The sequence below is a fragment of the Phocoena sinus genome, chromosome 14, assembly GCF_008692025.1.
Source record: "Phocoena sinus isolate mPhoSin1 chromosome 14, mPhoSin1.pri, whole genome shotgun sequence".
Lineage (NCBI taxonomy): Eukaryota > Metazoa > Chordata > Mammalia > Artiodactyla > Phocoenidae > Phocoena > Phocoena sinus.
Genome location: NC_045776.1, coordinates 70,809,369 through 70,824,028, shown reverse-complemented (window position 1 = coordinate 70,824,028; position 14,660 = coordinate 70,809,369). Strand labels below are relative to the sequence as shown.

Here is a 14,660-nt window from a genome sequence, read left to right as displayed (position 1 = left end):
GGCTGCCTCTTATGTGTGAGGCTTGGAGACAGCCCCCTCCGCCAAACTCCACTTGGGATAGAGCAGAGCAGGTGAGAAGCCCTGCAGGCATATTGGGAAGGCAGAGGATGGGGCTCCTGGGTGGGGAGTATGGAGAGGGTATTTGCGGAGGGCGTTCTGGGTAATATCTGTGGAACAGAACTCAGCTGCCATCTCTTTCTCCCTTAAGACTGGACACAGTGATGGCAGATACATGCCTTCTGTTTTGGAAAGGGTGTTATTGAAAGGACAGAGCCCCCTTCCTGGTTTTAAAGATCCCCGCCGACTCCACCCTTGCATCAGGGCTCCTGAGCCACATGAAAGGGTGGGGTGGGCGGCTTTCACAGCTGGACTCTGTAGAACCAAACCCATCGTGGTGGTTGGCTTAGCACAGCCATCTGGAGGGAGGTTCGGGGTCTTCCAAATGGACATGGCCGTGGAGGGAATGAGCCAACCTCTTGGTTCTGGTTGTGTGCCCTTGAGTCACATGGGCCAGGGCCCGTGTCCACTGTGATGCCAGCGCTATGATCAGGCCTGAGTCCTGCTGTCTCTGCAGAGGGATGACATGGAGGCTGTGCCGGGGTACCTGTCCCTGCACCAGACAGCTGACGTCATGATGTTGAAGTGGACGCCCAACCAGCTGATGAATGGGTCTGTAGGGGACCTGGACTACGAGAAGAGGTAGGGTGCTGGGAGCCTCCCTTCCCCTCAGCGCAGGGATGTTTGTGCCCTGTCCCTTGTGCCCCGCCTCTGCCCCGCTCCGTCTGGTTGTTGTGGCCACTTGGTCCAGCCTCCCTGCAGCTGTGGCCTTGTGGGTAACTCAGGAGGATCTGGGAGCTGACTGGAAGAATCTTAGGATATAGGTATTAGGCAGTGCCCTGGGCAAACACCACCCGGAGAGAGAAATTGTAACAAAGATCTCGTAAGCCCTCAAATGGCAGATACTCCCCAGTCTCTTGCCATCTTACCCATCACTCAATGCAAAAGGAAGGCCAGAGGTGTTGGTTGTGAGCATCTGGTCCAGGTCTGTATCTCCTGTAATACCCTGCGAGTTATAAGACCCAGCAAAGGCCTTGGAGTCACACTTAAAAGAGACCCGGGAACCAGGGATTCCCTGCCTGCGATCCCCTGTGTTCCAGCGCAATTAGGGAAAGTTTAGGAAAAACACAGGGAAGCCGCCATGCAGAGGTGCAGCCTACCTGGTGATTTCAGCTGGGGGAGTCTTGGCTGCTGGTGGGGAGGAGGGATGATGGGTTTTGCTGCTCTGAGCCCACATCGGGCTCTATTATTATTATACATGTTCTTGATTTCTTCAAAACTTTTGATTATGAGGAATTTCTAACATAAAAATAGAACTCAAGTACCCATGATGCAGCCCTAACAGCCATCCCGTCATCCCCTCTGCCTTTCATATTGTCCTGCAGTAGCAAACAGACATCATGAAATTATAGGATTTCATCTATAAATATATATACATATTTGTAAGTATAAATATATATATTTATATATGTAGAAGAAGGACTGTTTCCAAGGGCCATGACCAGAGCACTATCGTATTCTGTGTAGTGTTAAGCCTCGGTGCGATGAACGCCAGGCTTTGCTGGGATTAGTATCATTCTCTAAGCTGATCACTTCCTGGGCAAGGGTTACCGTCTGTCCTCAGAGACGGTCATTGGGAGGTGCAGCCAGTCCTCAGCTGGGCCGCGTAATTCAGCTCCAGCCAGACTCCTGAGTTTCTGATGGTGGCATCTTCTGGGAGGAGCAGTGTGGGAGCCGAGGAAATGCTCTTGCCCTTGAACCTTATATCAGCTTATTCATCTGAAATCTCTATATCAGGCCTTCCCTGACCTCCCAGCTGAGTTCAGATCCCATGGAGGTCCCCTGAATCTCCTTCTTAGCATTTACAAAATCATAATAAATCTGTTACTACTTGTGTTCTGACTGTCTCGCCCTTTAGATATCAAATAATTGTGAAGCAAAGCAGGGAAGTCAAGGGACCTGGATTCATTCATCAAATGTTAACTGAGGACCTACCGTGTGCTAGACACTGTGCTTGGTCCAAGAGAGATAACAGATGCGTAAAAGGAGAGGAAAATCGATCTTTTCAGAGCTTACACTGTATTTACATTGTACTGGAGGAGACAACGAATAAGCAATGAATAAACGGATGTGATGGGAACAAGTCCTTGCTCGGTCCTCCCCTCACTGGATGACCTGGGGTACATCACTCCCCCTTTCTGGGCCTCAGCTTCCCTCTCCTATCAAATGAGGGGGGTGGACAGGATGAGCTCTCCAGAACATGAAGGGTTCCCCAAGGGTCTGCAGGGGTTCCTAAACATTGACGTGTCTTCCACCAAACATCAAAGCTTTCAACAACACAAGGACTCTGTTTGTTGGTTGGACCTAAGCCCAGGATTGTGTGGGCAGGAAACTTTTGATGTTAATGTTTTGGGAAAGACATTGGACCAAATGGTTGCCAAGCACCTTCCCTCCAGCTCAAATCATCGGGGACTCTGTTTCTGCCTGTTTCTGCATCATCTTTTCCTCTGTGGACAGGCATATCATAAGTGCTTCAATATTTAGTTCCAGCTGAATCTGCACTTCGAAGGTCACTGCTAATGGGGTTGGGAACTTCCCCAGCCCTGGGCTCTGAACCCCCATCTATCCTTGTTATCCTTGCCTGGAACTGAGGCTCACTGGAATAAAAACAGCCAGGGGTCAGAAATGTGCGTGTTGGCATGGGAAAGGGGGGAACCCAGGGCCTCCAGCATCCCTCTGGGGATCAAGGGACAATGACGATAAAGAGGAGGAGGTTCAGGACCTCTTTCCTCTTTTCCCAGCCAGACTTCCCTCTTACACAGCCAGGATCATAACTCCCCAGCTGGGTTTCCTGATGTTCGAGGGGAAATACCACCAGAAAGGTGGATATTTGGTCTCTGGAGTCAGCCCAGACTTGGCTCAAATCTCAGCCCTGCCATGTGGAACAGCTGGAACCCTCATACACTGCTGATGGTCCAACCACTTTACAAACAAGTTTGGAAGTTTCTTATAACATACCCTTGCTATATGACCCAGAAATTCCACTCTAGAAGCCGTTAGAACATGTAAAACGAAAACAGAAACTCAACTCTTGTTCCTTCCCAGTTGAGTGACCTTGGATAATCAATTTCACCTCCCTGAGCCTCAGTTTTTTCATCTGTAAAATGGGGATGTAGTAATGGAACCTCTGAAGAGACATACAGGGAAGAGTCAATAAGAAAATGCATATAAAGCCCTTAGCAGGAAGCCTGGCAGCTGGAAAGGCATCCCGGTCCTGGGGTTTGTTGGTGTTAATTTAGATGGATTCAAAGGACCTGTGGCCACAGAGATCCTCCTTGCCGGTGTCTGGTGGTAATTGGAGAGTTGCCTTGTTTCCTGGGCATTCCAGGATCCAGCATTTACCATTCATTATGAACATTCTCTAAGCATTTTGCAGAAGTGAACAAAAAGCCCAGTCCCTCTCCAGGAGTTCAGCACCCCTTGGAGAGACAGAGGAGAAAACAGGCAATTGCAACCCTGTGTGATGGGCCTGGTGTGGGAGCCCTGGGAAGGACCTCCTCACTGAGACTCGCCTTGTGAGGGGCTCGGCAGAGGCTGCTACTCGGAAAAACGCTTGTGTACTTGACCATCGTCCAAGGACATTCACTCCATGGATCCTGACGAGACTGATTCTGGTATAGACCAGTGCAGAAAGGACCCTCGGAGGGCTTACATTCCAACTTCCTAGCTTCACATCAGAGGAAACTGAGGCCCAGAGATGGGGAAGGACTGGCTCAATGTTGGTGGCAGGAGTGGGATTTGAACGCTGCCTGACCTTGACGCCTGTGTTAGTGTCCTCCAAGAAGCAGACACCAAGACAGGATTAGACGTGCAGAAGAGATGTAATGGGGGAAGAACTTGCAAAGGATCAAAGTGAGGAGCAGGACAAGGCGGGCAGACCGAGAAGCTGGTCTTATCACTGGGAAGGGATGGGGAAAGGAAGGAAGACTGGCCAAGAAGAATCTCGGACACAGTGCAGTTCTAAGAACATTTGGCCAGATCAGTAGGGAATCCCTGGACTAAAGTTGACCATTGGAGGAGTCTCCCAGCCCACAAGAATAGACCTACACTGTCACCCCCACGTGCTCTGTCCTGACTAAAAGCAGCCCAAGCGAAGCATGACCTTAGCACAGATGTGGTGGTGGATCCACAGGGGTGGCCTCTGAAGCTGTTGGTTGGTCAGCTCTGCTCCCCACAGCAAGTTCTGAAGGAAACTTGAACAGTGCACTCCTGTGGCCCCCACTGTCCATTGTGTTCTGAGGGGAAGGGCAATCTGTTTCAAGACAGCAGTAGGCATCGAGCTGGAAATGGAAAACCTTAAGTAAATCATCACAGGGACCGTTCACCAAGTACCTTTTCATGCATCACCACTGTGTTAAGCCCTTCAAATATGTGATTCCATTTAATCCTCACAGCAACACAATGCAGTAGATATTATTATGAGCCCCGTTTTATAGAGGAGGAAAATGAGGTTCATGGAAGCCTTCAAGTCACCCTGCTGAGACCTGTGCAGTTAAGGCTGTTGAGTGGCTATTCTAACCACATGGGCACATGGTGGCCTGGAGTTGGTCAAGACTCTTATCTTAGATGCTGGTGACAGAAAACCAAACTCAAACTGCCTTAATCATTGGCTCACATGAACTGAAAAATCCAGGGGTGGTGGCTACAGGCATGGCTGGATCCAGGGACTCAAATGAGGACCTGAACTCTTTCCATCTCTTGGCTCTACTTTCCCAACTGTTGACTCCATTCACAGGCAGGCTTTTTCTTGCCATGGCCCTCTACATCTCCAGAGTTCTATCATCCTTACCACTACTCTCCTAGCAGAAAGGAGCATCTCTTTCCCAGAGATTTCTAACGTAAATCCAATAATTGAGTCTCATTGGTTCTGCTTGCATCATGGGGCAATCCGTGAACCAATCACAGTGGCTGGAACAGTGTCATATACTGAGTGGCCAAGCCAGGGTCAGGTGCCCATTCCTGGAGTCCTTGAGGTGGGGGAGGGTAGGAGAGGTCAGCCTTAGCCACATGGACTGGGGTTAAAGAAATGTGTGTGTAGGGGGGATTCCTTGGAAAATTGGGGTACTGGAACCAGAAGAAGGGGAGATAGAGTCTGGGAAGACTGGGACATGGATGTTGGGGATAGGTGGTCCTGGTGAGGAGGGTGGAGGAGCCCATGGATTGGGCTTCCCCATGGCGAGTTGGGCAGACATCCTGCAAGCCTGACCCTCCCTCCCCTTCCAGCGTCTACTGGGACTATGCCATGACCATCCGCCTGGAGGAGATTGTCTACCTGCATTGCCACCAGCAAGGTAGGAACTGAGGGTGAGCATGGGGCTGGGGTGTGTTCCTCCTGGATCCCCTGCCTGCCCCACCCACTTATTACCTGTGCAACCTCAGACAAGTGACTTCACCTCTCTGAGCCTCGGTTTCCCCATCTGTAAAATGGAAATCATAACAGCGTCTATTCATGGGGTTGCTGTGAGGATCAAATGACATTTGTTAAGGGCTCAGCATTAAACCCATGTATCAGGCACAGTTCTCACTATTCACATGCTTGTTATCTAATCGTTGCAACATCCCAGTGGTAGGGGCTCCATCATTCCCATTTTAGAGGTGAGGAAGCAGCGTGGCACATTGATATATTTCCTAAGCTCCCCAGTCTGGTCTCAAACCCAGGCCTTTGTCCCTCCAAAGTCAGTGTTCTGAAAATCAAAGATTTATAGCTAGAGTTCTTCTTTATAGCTTAAGGAAGGTATATTCTGAACAAGCAGAGGGCCATCTTGCTTTATTAAGAAAGGAATCTGTACATCACCAAGACACAAAACACAGTGATTTAAATTATTTAATGAGACAGATGTGGGTTCAGATCCAGGTCCTGCCACTCACCAGCTGTGTGACCTTGGGCAAGTTACATAACCTCTCTGAGCCTCAGTTTTATCATATGCAAAATAGGCAGTAATAGATATGCCTCATAGTGCTCTTTTGAGTATTACAATAAGACAATGCCTTTAACGTGCTATGCATGTATACAGTAAATGTTTAATACATGCTAGCAAGAGTCAATTACTAAAATAAATGAATAAATAAATTTTTAAAAAAAAGAGTCAATTACTGCCTTGAAAATGGGTCTGTCTGAAAGCCTCCATACAAAAATAGGTCAGGTCAATTTGTAGAGTGTGTTTGAGGGGCATAGGGTGTTTGGGGGTATCTTTTTCCTTTGGTGGGTGAATGCAGGGAGGCCAAGCACCTTCTTCTTGACCTTGTCCTGTAGTTCCCCAGTTGATGACCTTGGTGGGTGGGATGAGGGGGACTCAGAGGAGGCGACAGCTGCCCCTGAGCTTCTGCCCAGGCCTTTCCCAGAGCCTTAGAGCAGGACCGCTGGGTCTGGCTGGGCATGCCTGGGCGGGGGCCCATCACCATGTCTCATAGTGACTTCCTGCTGGGTCTCCTCTGGCCGGGTCGCGGTGGCAGTGGACAGCGGTGGGACAGTGGTGTTGGTCAGCCAGGACGGGATCCAGAGGCCGCCCTTCCGCTTCCCCAAGGGAGGTCACCTCCTGCAGTTCCTCTCGTGCCTGGAGAATGGGCTGCTCCCTCACGGTCAGCTGGACCCGCCACTCTGGTCTCAGCGAGGGAAGGTGAGTGATCGTGGGAGCCCCAGGGAGGCTGGGGTAGGGGTCAGCCATGGGGAGTGGCTGGCTGTTCTTGCCCATGGGCCCTTATGTGGCTGCATAGGCTCTTGCACGCCCCGCAGAGACCCTTGGGCTGTGCAGGTTGTGGAGACAGGTGAGTCCCAGGGACCACGCACTGGGATGTGTTCTTTCAGGGCAAAGTATTTCCCAGACTGCGCAAGCGAAGCCCTCAGGGTTCGTCCGAGTCCACGTCTTCAGACAAGGAAGATGAGGAGGCCACGGATTATGTGTTCCGGATCATCTACCCTGGCATGCAGTCCGAATTCGGTAAGCTGCCCTGGCCCTGGGCCCAGGGATCCACCTGTTAGCTGGTCCTGAAATTGACTTCGGTCATGTGGAGCTAGAGGACAAGAGATGTGGATTCTGGGGCCAGCAGGGGGACCTGGAATCAGGAAGTTGGTGTCTTGGCAGCCTTGATTTCCCCCAAATGAAAACAAATAAGCACTCTCTACTTAGCTAATAAAGATGTCCATGGGCACAAGGTGGCATGGGGTAGCAGCAGTGATATGGGCTCTGGAATCCTGGTTGAACTTGGGCAAGTCACTTCACCCCTCTGTGCCTTGGTTTCCTCATCCGTAAAATGGGGACCTATTCATAGCACCTATTTCATGGGACTCTTGCGAGGATCAAATGAGATAAAGCACTTGGCACAGAAAGAACACTCACATGCTATTATTATTTTACTTCAAAATATTGTTGTAAGGATTCAATGAGATAATAAGCTGGTCAATGTAATGCCCATAGAATGAGGCCTCGCATACAGTAGGCCCTCAATAAATGGTTGTCAAGACAGCAGAGGGGGGGAATTTCCTGGTGGTCTAGTGGTTAGGACTCTGCATTTTCACTGCTGAGGGCGCAGGTTCAATCCCTAGTCGGGGAACTAAGATCAAGCAAGCCGCGCAGCGCGGCCATAAATAAATAAACAAACAAATAAATAAATAAAAGCCAGCCGAGGGGAAGGGAAGCCCTGGGCACTGGCACACAAGATTATAACGTGTCCTACAGTTTGCATGGTGACTGCCATGAAGTAGATGCTTAGTGAATGGAAACTGTTGCTATGAAGATCTTCATTACCAGAGGGCTGTGGTGACGATGAAATGAATTAATATTTGAAAAGTTCTCAGAAGGAGGCCTGACATTTGTTAAGCACTGTGTGGATGTCTGTTAAACAAATCAATAATAAGTCATAGGCTCTTTCTATAAACCTTATTTTAAATATTTAACCCTCTGCAGCCCTGTTCCCATTTGATGGATAATGGCTCTGAGATTCCCTTTGCTTAAGTGACCACGCTGGACAGTGAGAGGCTCTTTTGAAAGCAGACACCCTCCCTGGCGAGCTTGGACTAATTGTGCCAGGCTGCTTAATGCTCCAGTTCACGTCCACTGCTGTCGGAGCTGGGATGTGGGCAGGCTTGGTGGTAAGGTCTTGTGTTGCTTGGGTTAGCCTGTGTTTTCACATGTATTCAGTTAGGAGCAAAGCCTCATGTTCCTGTGTCTTTAAGAGCCATGGAGTGTCCTGAAGTGTATTGCCATATCCGTTCCCGCCCAGGATCAGGGTCTGAAGCCATCCTAGCCTCTCTGCGGTACTACGGCTCACATGGCGCATGCCCCCGCCCCCCCTCCGCCCCCCACAGAGAGCTGATTTATCAGAGAGGCCAGTGCCCTGTGGCTGCCTTCCCAGGCAGCTCTCTCCACAGGTCCTCATCCAACAAACAATTTGTAGGCTCTTGCTGGGAGCCAGGCTGGGTGCTGAATGTCTTACTTATTTGGGGAATATCCACGTTAGCCTGTCGTGGCCCTGCACGTGCCAGGGCAACAGATGCTAGCTGCACCCACCCACACCCTCTGTGCAGGCAGCTCCACTGCCAGCTGCCAGCCTTAGTGTCTCCAGCCACCAGGGTTCCTTCTGCCCTGGTGGGTGGGTGGGGTGTATTACAATCAGTGCCTCCCTGGAGCAGCCCTCAGCCAGTGTCCGGTAGGAGCTGGTGTATAAATGCCCCAGCTCCCTCACCTCTCAGGTGAGAACACTCTGAAATGTGTGTTCTGCACATGTCCTAGAGGTCCCCCACGAGATCAAGCGCCAGGTGCCCATGATGGTAACTGACGTGGTGACCAGCTTGTTACCCTCTTCGCCCTTCCCCTCCTGTGTCCTTTCACTTGTCCCCTACCTGTGCTTCTTGGGAACATCTCCCAACTTGCCCTTGAATCCTTGTCTGCCTTCGAGGAAACCCCAACCAAGACAGTGAATTTAGAACAGGGCTTCTCAACCTTAGCACCACTGACATTTCGGATGGAATAATTCTTTGTGGTTGGGGGCTGTCCTATGCTCTGTAGGGTGTTGAGCAGCATGCCTGGTCTCCACTCACTAGGTGCCAAGTAGTAAATCTGCCCCCACCACCAGCACCACGTTGTGACGACCAGAAATGTCTCCAGACACTGCTAAGTGTCCTCTGGGGGCCAGATTGCCCCCGGATGAGAACTGCTGGTTTAGAGAAAAGAACAGAACACATTACTACTTTCAAGTCTGCCACGGCAATGTGGCCAAGTGACTGGCCCTCTCCAGGCCTCATTTCCTCATCTGTAGAACTGGGATAACAGCAGTCCCCACCCGGGATCATATTCTTAGAAGTCAGATCAATGATACATCACACACCTAATATGACAGATGCCCTGTGAGCAATGGTGGGTCTCATGTACTAAGTGACACTGTGTGCCGAGCCCACTTCTGTGCTCTCTCCATGTCTTAATTCACTTAATCCTCACCACAGCCCTCCAAGGCAGGTACCATTGTCATCACCATCCCCCCTTGTTCAAAGGAGGAAACTGAGGCACAGAAAGGTTAAAAAACTGATCCAGGATTGCCCAGCTAATCCTTGGCATGGCTGGCATTTGAACCCACATGGTCTGGCTCCAGAGCTTGTGCTTCTTATATCCACTCCATGCAGATTGTTTTGATGGGAGGGTAGGGGAGGGCATTGTGGTTTCACTCCCTTCATCCTCAAGGTCAGGTTCAGCCCACATGGAAATGGTGACCCCCATGCTTGGTTGATTTTCTCAGGACCCTGAGCGTCACAGAGTTTACAGAACAGTCATGTTATGATTTTCATCTGTAAGGTCTGTAAAGTCCTTTCTGAGGAAGTGCCTAAACCTGAAATCAGCAAACCCCTTCTTGTGGGCCAAATTCAGCCCACTGCTTGTTTTTGTAAATAAAGTTTTATTGGAACACGGCCACACCCATCCATTTACATATGGTCTATGGCTGCTTGAAAAGCCACAGCCGCAGAGTTGACTAGCTGGGGCAGAGACCACATGATCCACAAAGCCAAAAATATTTACTAGCTGGCCTTTTGCAGAAAAAGTATACAGATGCCTGCCTTAAATGATAAGAGAGAAGAGTTTCCCCCTGTGGGAGGGAAGATGTGGCCACAGATGGTTCTAAACTCCCTTTCCATGTCTTCTCACCCCTGTCTCCACCACCTGGTTCTGTGCCTGCTTCATGTCCACAGAGGAGGCAAAGACAAGTTCTCAAGCATTTAGGTGGGTTCACAGGCAGAGAAGGGCATTTCCAGACCCCTCTGTCACCAAGACGGTCTCTGTACTGTCTGGTATGGGAGGTGTGAGCCGCATATGGTCCTGAGCACTTGAAATGGGGCTAGTCCAAATTGTTAGTGTACAACGCACACTGGATTTTGAAGATTTTGTACCAAGAAAAAGAATGTCAAATATCTCATTAATTATTTTATATTGATTCTGTGTGAAAATGATAACATTTGGTGGGACTTCCCTGGCGGTCCAGTGGTTAAGACTCTGCACTTCCACTGCAGGGGGTGCGAGTTCGATCCCTGGTCAACAATGGTCGGGGAACTAAGATCCCACGTGCCACGCCATGCGGCCAAAAAAAAAAAAAAGATAACACTTGGAGTTTATTGGGTTAAACAGCACATATTGCTGATTGATTTCATCTGTTTCTTCTTACCCTTTTAGTGTGGCTACTAGGACATTTTAAATTATGCTTGTACCTCACACTGGATTTGTATTGGGCAGCACCTGCCCAGTGCAGGGTTCTCCGCCTTGGCACTGTTGACATTTTGGGCTGAATAACTGTTTGTGGGTGGAGGAGGGAAGAGTCTTATATATTATATAGGATGTTGAGCAGCATCCCTACCCACTAGATGCTAGTAACATCTAGCTAACTCCCAAGTCACGACAAAATGTCTCCAGACATCACCAAGTGTCCCTTGGGAGGCCAACATCACCCCAGTTGAGAACCGCTGGTCTAGGGCAAGGATGGTTTGGGGAGACAACAGCCAGTAGGAAAACAGCTGAGAGAGTATGAATAGGATCTCGGGGTCTGATCCTCTAGGTTGGAATCCCGGCTCCACCACTTACTAGCTGAGTAGTCTTGGGCATGCTGCTTGAACTCTCTGTGCCTCAGTCTTCTAATCTGTAAAAGGGGATAATGATAGGACTTGAGCTCGGGAAGTGACAGCTCTTCTTAGTGGGAAGAGAAGGGGGGACTTTAGTCAAAAAGGTGAGGCTTTGAGTAAGTTGTGTCACCATTCTGAGCCTCACTTTTCTCTTCTGCAAAATAGGAAAAAAAAAATGCATCCCTTACAGGTTCGTTAGGGATAAGGCAATCCCCTGCATATAGTAGGGGATGTGCACCCAGCACAGAGTAGGCACTTTATAGGTAACAGCATTCTTTCTTCCTCTGATCAAACACAATCCATGGGAACTAAGTGGAACAGGACAGGGGAAGGTTTCAAGCCCCAGGGAATTGGTTCTTCTCGCCTTTTCAGTGTTCCTGTCACCGCAGACCTTCCATTTCACCAGGGCTTTTTATTTTGCCTCTTAAGTTGCTTCCAGTGCCGTGGGTGGCACTTCCCCTGTCTCCATGGGCCCTGCCTGGATGGTGGTTCCTGCGGGACGGTCCGCGTTAGTAGTGGCCAGGGGCAGTCGGTGGGCGCAGACCAAATGGGACACCACCCTCCCCACATCAAGCCAGAAGCCGCAGCCCCCCAGTAATGTCTGGGCTCTCCCCACCCCTGGGGCTGGGTGCCAGCCACCTCTGCCATGTTGTCATTTGAGTCTTGGTCCTGGGGGAGGTGGAGGCAGGAGAAATATTGATGCCCTCACACTGTCCTACCTCCGTGCTGCAGGACGCAGCTTGGAGTGTTGCGGGTTCTGTAGCAGAGGGATCCATTGATGATGTCTGCAGGGTGTGAGAGGCTGGGGGTGGAGTCATGCTTGCCACATCTGCGTGAAACTGATCAGTGCTTCCCTGAGATTGGCTGAGAACTGGGACTTTTCCTAGAACATTTTACAGGGGCCTACTGGTCTTTCTTGTCCAGCTCATTGGTGAGTCTATGGGGAGGAGTAGGGGAACAAGCCACTTTTGGTGGCCTCAAGAACCTCATTCTGTAGGCAGCTTTCTATTCTGTCAGTGGGTGGGGGCAGACGCTGTCTGGATCCACAGCTCCCCCTCTCGTTAGAGCCCAAGGGAAGAGGCCAGGTATTACCAGTCATCCTTGAGGAGGCATGGTTCATGGGGCAAATGAGTACCCCTCTTAATTTCCTAAAGCAGGGTTTGGCAGACTGTGGCCCACAAGCCAAATCCAGTCTCATTCTGTATAGCTCATGAACTAAGAATGGTGTTTACATTTTTTAAAAATCGAAAAAAAATCAAAAGAAGAATAATATTTTGTGACGTGTGAAAATGATATGAAATTCACATTGTAGTGTCCACAAAGGAAGTTTTATTATACCCATGCTCATTTGTTTGCCTTTTGTTTTTGGCTGCTTTTGCGTTACAGCAGCAGGGTCAAGTGGTTATGATAGTGGCTTGCAAACCCTAAAATATTTTCTACCTGGCCCTTTACAGAAAATATTTACCAAGCCCTGTCCTAGAGAAAACAACTTTTTTGCACCAAGAGGCCAGGAAATTAACTGTAGAAATTCTAATGCCTGGGTCACCGGTGTGTTTGTTCTGCAGCATTGCAGATGCTGAGGTTTCCATGGATCTGGGAAAGAAAACAGTAAGGGAAACTATAAGTGCTATATCCTTGGGAGCAATTGATCAGGAACCACCAGCGTCCAAGAGTTAGGAGATCATTTGTGCCCTCTTGGTTCTCAAATGTGGCTGCTACCTCAAAACTGTTTTTGAAACACGGACTCAAGGGCTGTATCTCCAGGATACAGCCTGCATATAGTAGGACCTGCTTTAATTCAGTAGGTCAGGGCTGGGATACAGGCATATGGCTTTTCAACATGCCCCCTCACCATGATTCTGGGGGGTTGCCAACCTACTTGAGGCTCTCTTGGTAGAGCTACAGGCCCAGGACCATGGACAGTGCAGGCACCCTCATCAGTGGGGACTCCACTGGGTCCCCTTGCTGTTGGGTGGCCTGCCTCACCTGTTGAGTCAGGCTTCCTTACATCTCACCACCAGGAGCTCCCCATGAGACCTACCTCTGGGGACTCGAGGCCATCAGCCTTCCCCAGACGTCCCCAGTAGGCTCCCCTTCCTTCCTGCCAGCCTCCTATGAGGACAACTGAATGACAACATGGTGAGGCTTGGCCTCCTGCTTGGGGATTGGGCCTGTTTCCTTGGCTCTGATCTCTTTCTGTCTGTTCTCCTTCTGTCTCTTCAGCTTTCATCGGCTCTGCCCATCTGCTGGGGGCCCGAAATCTTGGTGGTGGCTTTCATTGGCTCGGATGGGCTCAAGGACCTGGTTTGGGGTCGCTGTCTCCTGCTGTGACATTCAGAGTCTTTCTCTATCCCTGTGCTGGTCTGGGGGTGAGCTGCTTGCTTTGGGGTGAGGTTTCTGTGACCCACATAGGCTTAACCGTGGCTCTTCCTCTGCCCCTTCTACCCACCACAGTCCCCCAGGACCTGATGGATGTCTCCGTGAGCAACCTGCCATCCCTATGGCAACCCAGCCCACGGAAATCTTCCTGTTCACAGAGTGGCTCGGCTGATGGTGGCTCAACCAATGGCTGCAACCATGAGAGGTATGAGGGGCTTGGACTGTGGATGGAGGGAACGGAAGGATTTACCAAAGATTTGCAGATGCCCATTTCTTGCCTTGCCTTGAATTCAGAGGAGTGAACATAGGCTATAGAATCGTCCATGTCTGGGTTAAATCCTAGCCACGTGAAGTCTAGCTGTTGGAGCTTCCTTACATATATCGGTCAGGATAAACAAGATTATGGTGCTGTAACAAACAATCCTAAAATCTCAGTGGCTTATTACAATAAAGGATTGTCCATCGTGCATATTCATGCTGTGTGTCTATCCTGGGTCAGCTGAGTGCTCTGGTTTCTCCACATTAAAGGGCCTGGCAGATGGAGCCACCACCATCTTGAATATTGCGAATCACGGTGACTGAGGGAAATGGAGCTCTGGATGGGGTTTAACCCGAGTGCAGCACTTACATTTTCACTCACACCTCATTGGCCCCACCAACAAGGGACCAGGAAGTGTGTCCTACCACACTCCTGGAAGGCAGAAGCTGGAAATACTACTTAATGACAACCAAACATGCCTCAGTTTGCTCTTCCAACAAGTGGGGATACTAATGCTTACGTTATGTAGCTGTTGTAAGGACAAATCACATAATGGTTTAAAGTGGCCAGCATGTGTACCTGGCACATGGTGATGTTCAATAAATGACACTTTTTAATTTATTGCATAAAGTTAAATCCCCAGATCATCTCTCTCCTTGCCCACAGGGCTCTGTCTCCTTGGAACTACACAGCCCATTCCTGAGACTGGTCATGTTTCCCATTGACCCCGCCTGGCCTGGCCTGGGAGAATGGAATTCTTTTTTCCTTGCTGGGCCTCTGTCCCAGTGGGTGGGCCAGTCTTCAGTC

The 14,660-nt window shown here is 49.9% G+C and overlaps 1 protein-coding gene across 6 annotated transcripts in view; it reads left to right on the top strand.

Annotated features, from left to right (window-relative positions):
• The window catches only part of SGSM1 (small G protein signaling modulator 1), an 85,685-nt gene that overhangs the window by 37,344 nt on the left and 33,681 nt on the right, over positions 1-14,660 (top strand). For 3 of the 6 annotated variants that reach the window (XM_032602776.1, XM_032602773.1, XM_032602772.1), the window contains exons 9-13: positions 575-699; positions 5,341-5,408; positions 6,529-6,734; positions 6,923-7,055; positions 13,670-13,799. In XM_032602776.1, the coding sequence (XP_032458667.1) occupies positions 575-699; positions 5,341-5,408; positions 6,529-6,734; positions 6,923-7,055; positions 13,670-13,799 (662 nt within the window). Of the gene's footprint in view, positions 1-574; positions 700-5,340; positions 5,409-6,528; positions 6,735-6,922; positions 7,056-11,644; positions 11,810-13,669; positions 13,800-14,660 lie in introns of all 6 variants that reach the window. The other 3 variants (XM_032602777.1, XM_032602774.1, XM_032602775.1) reach the window with 3 other exon arrangements.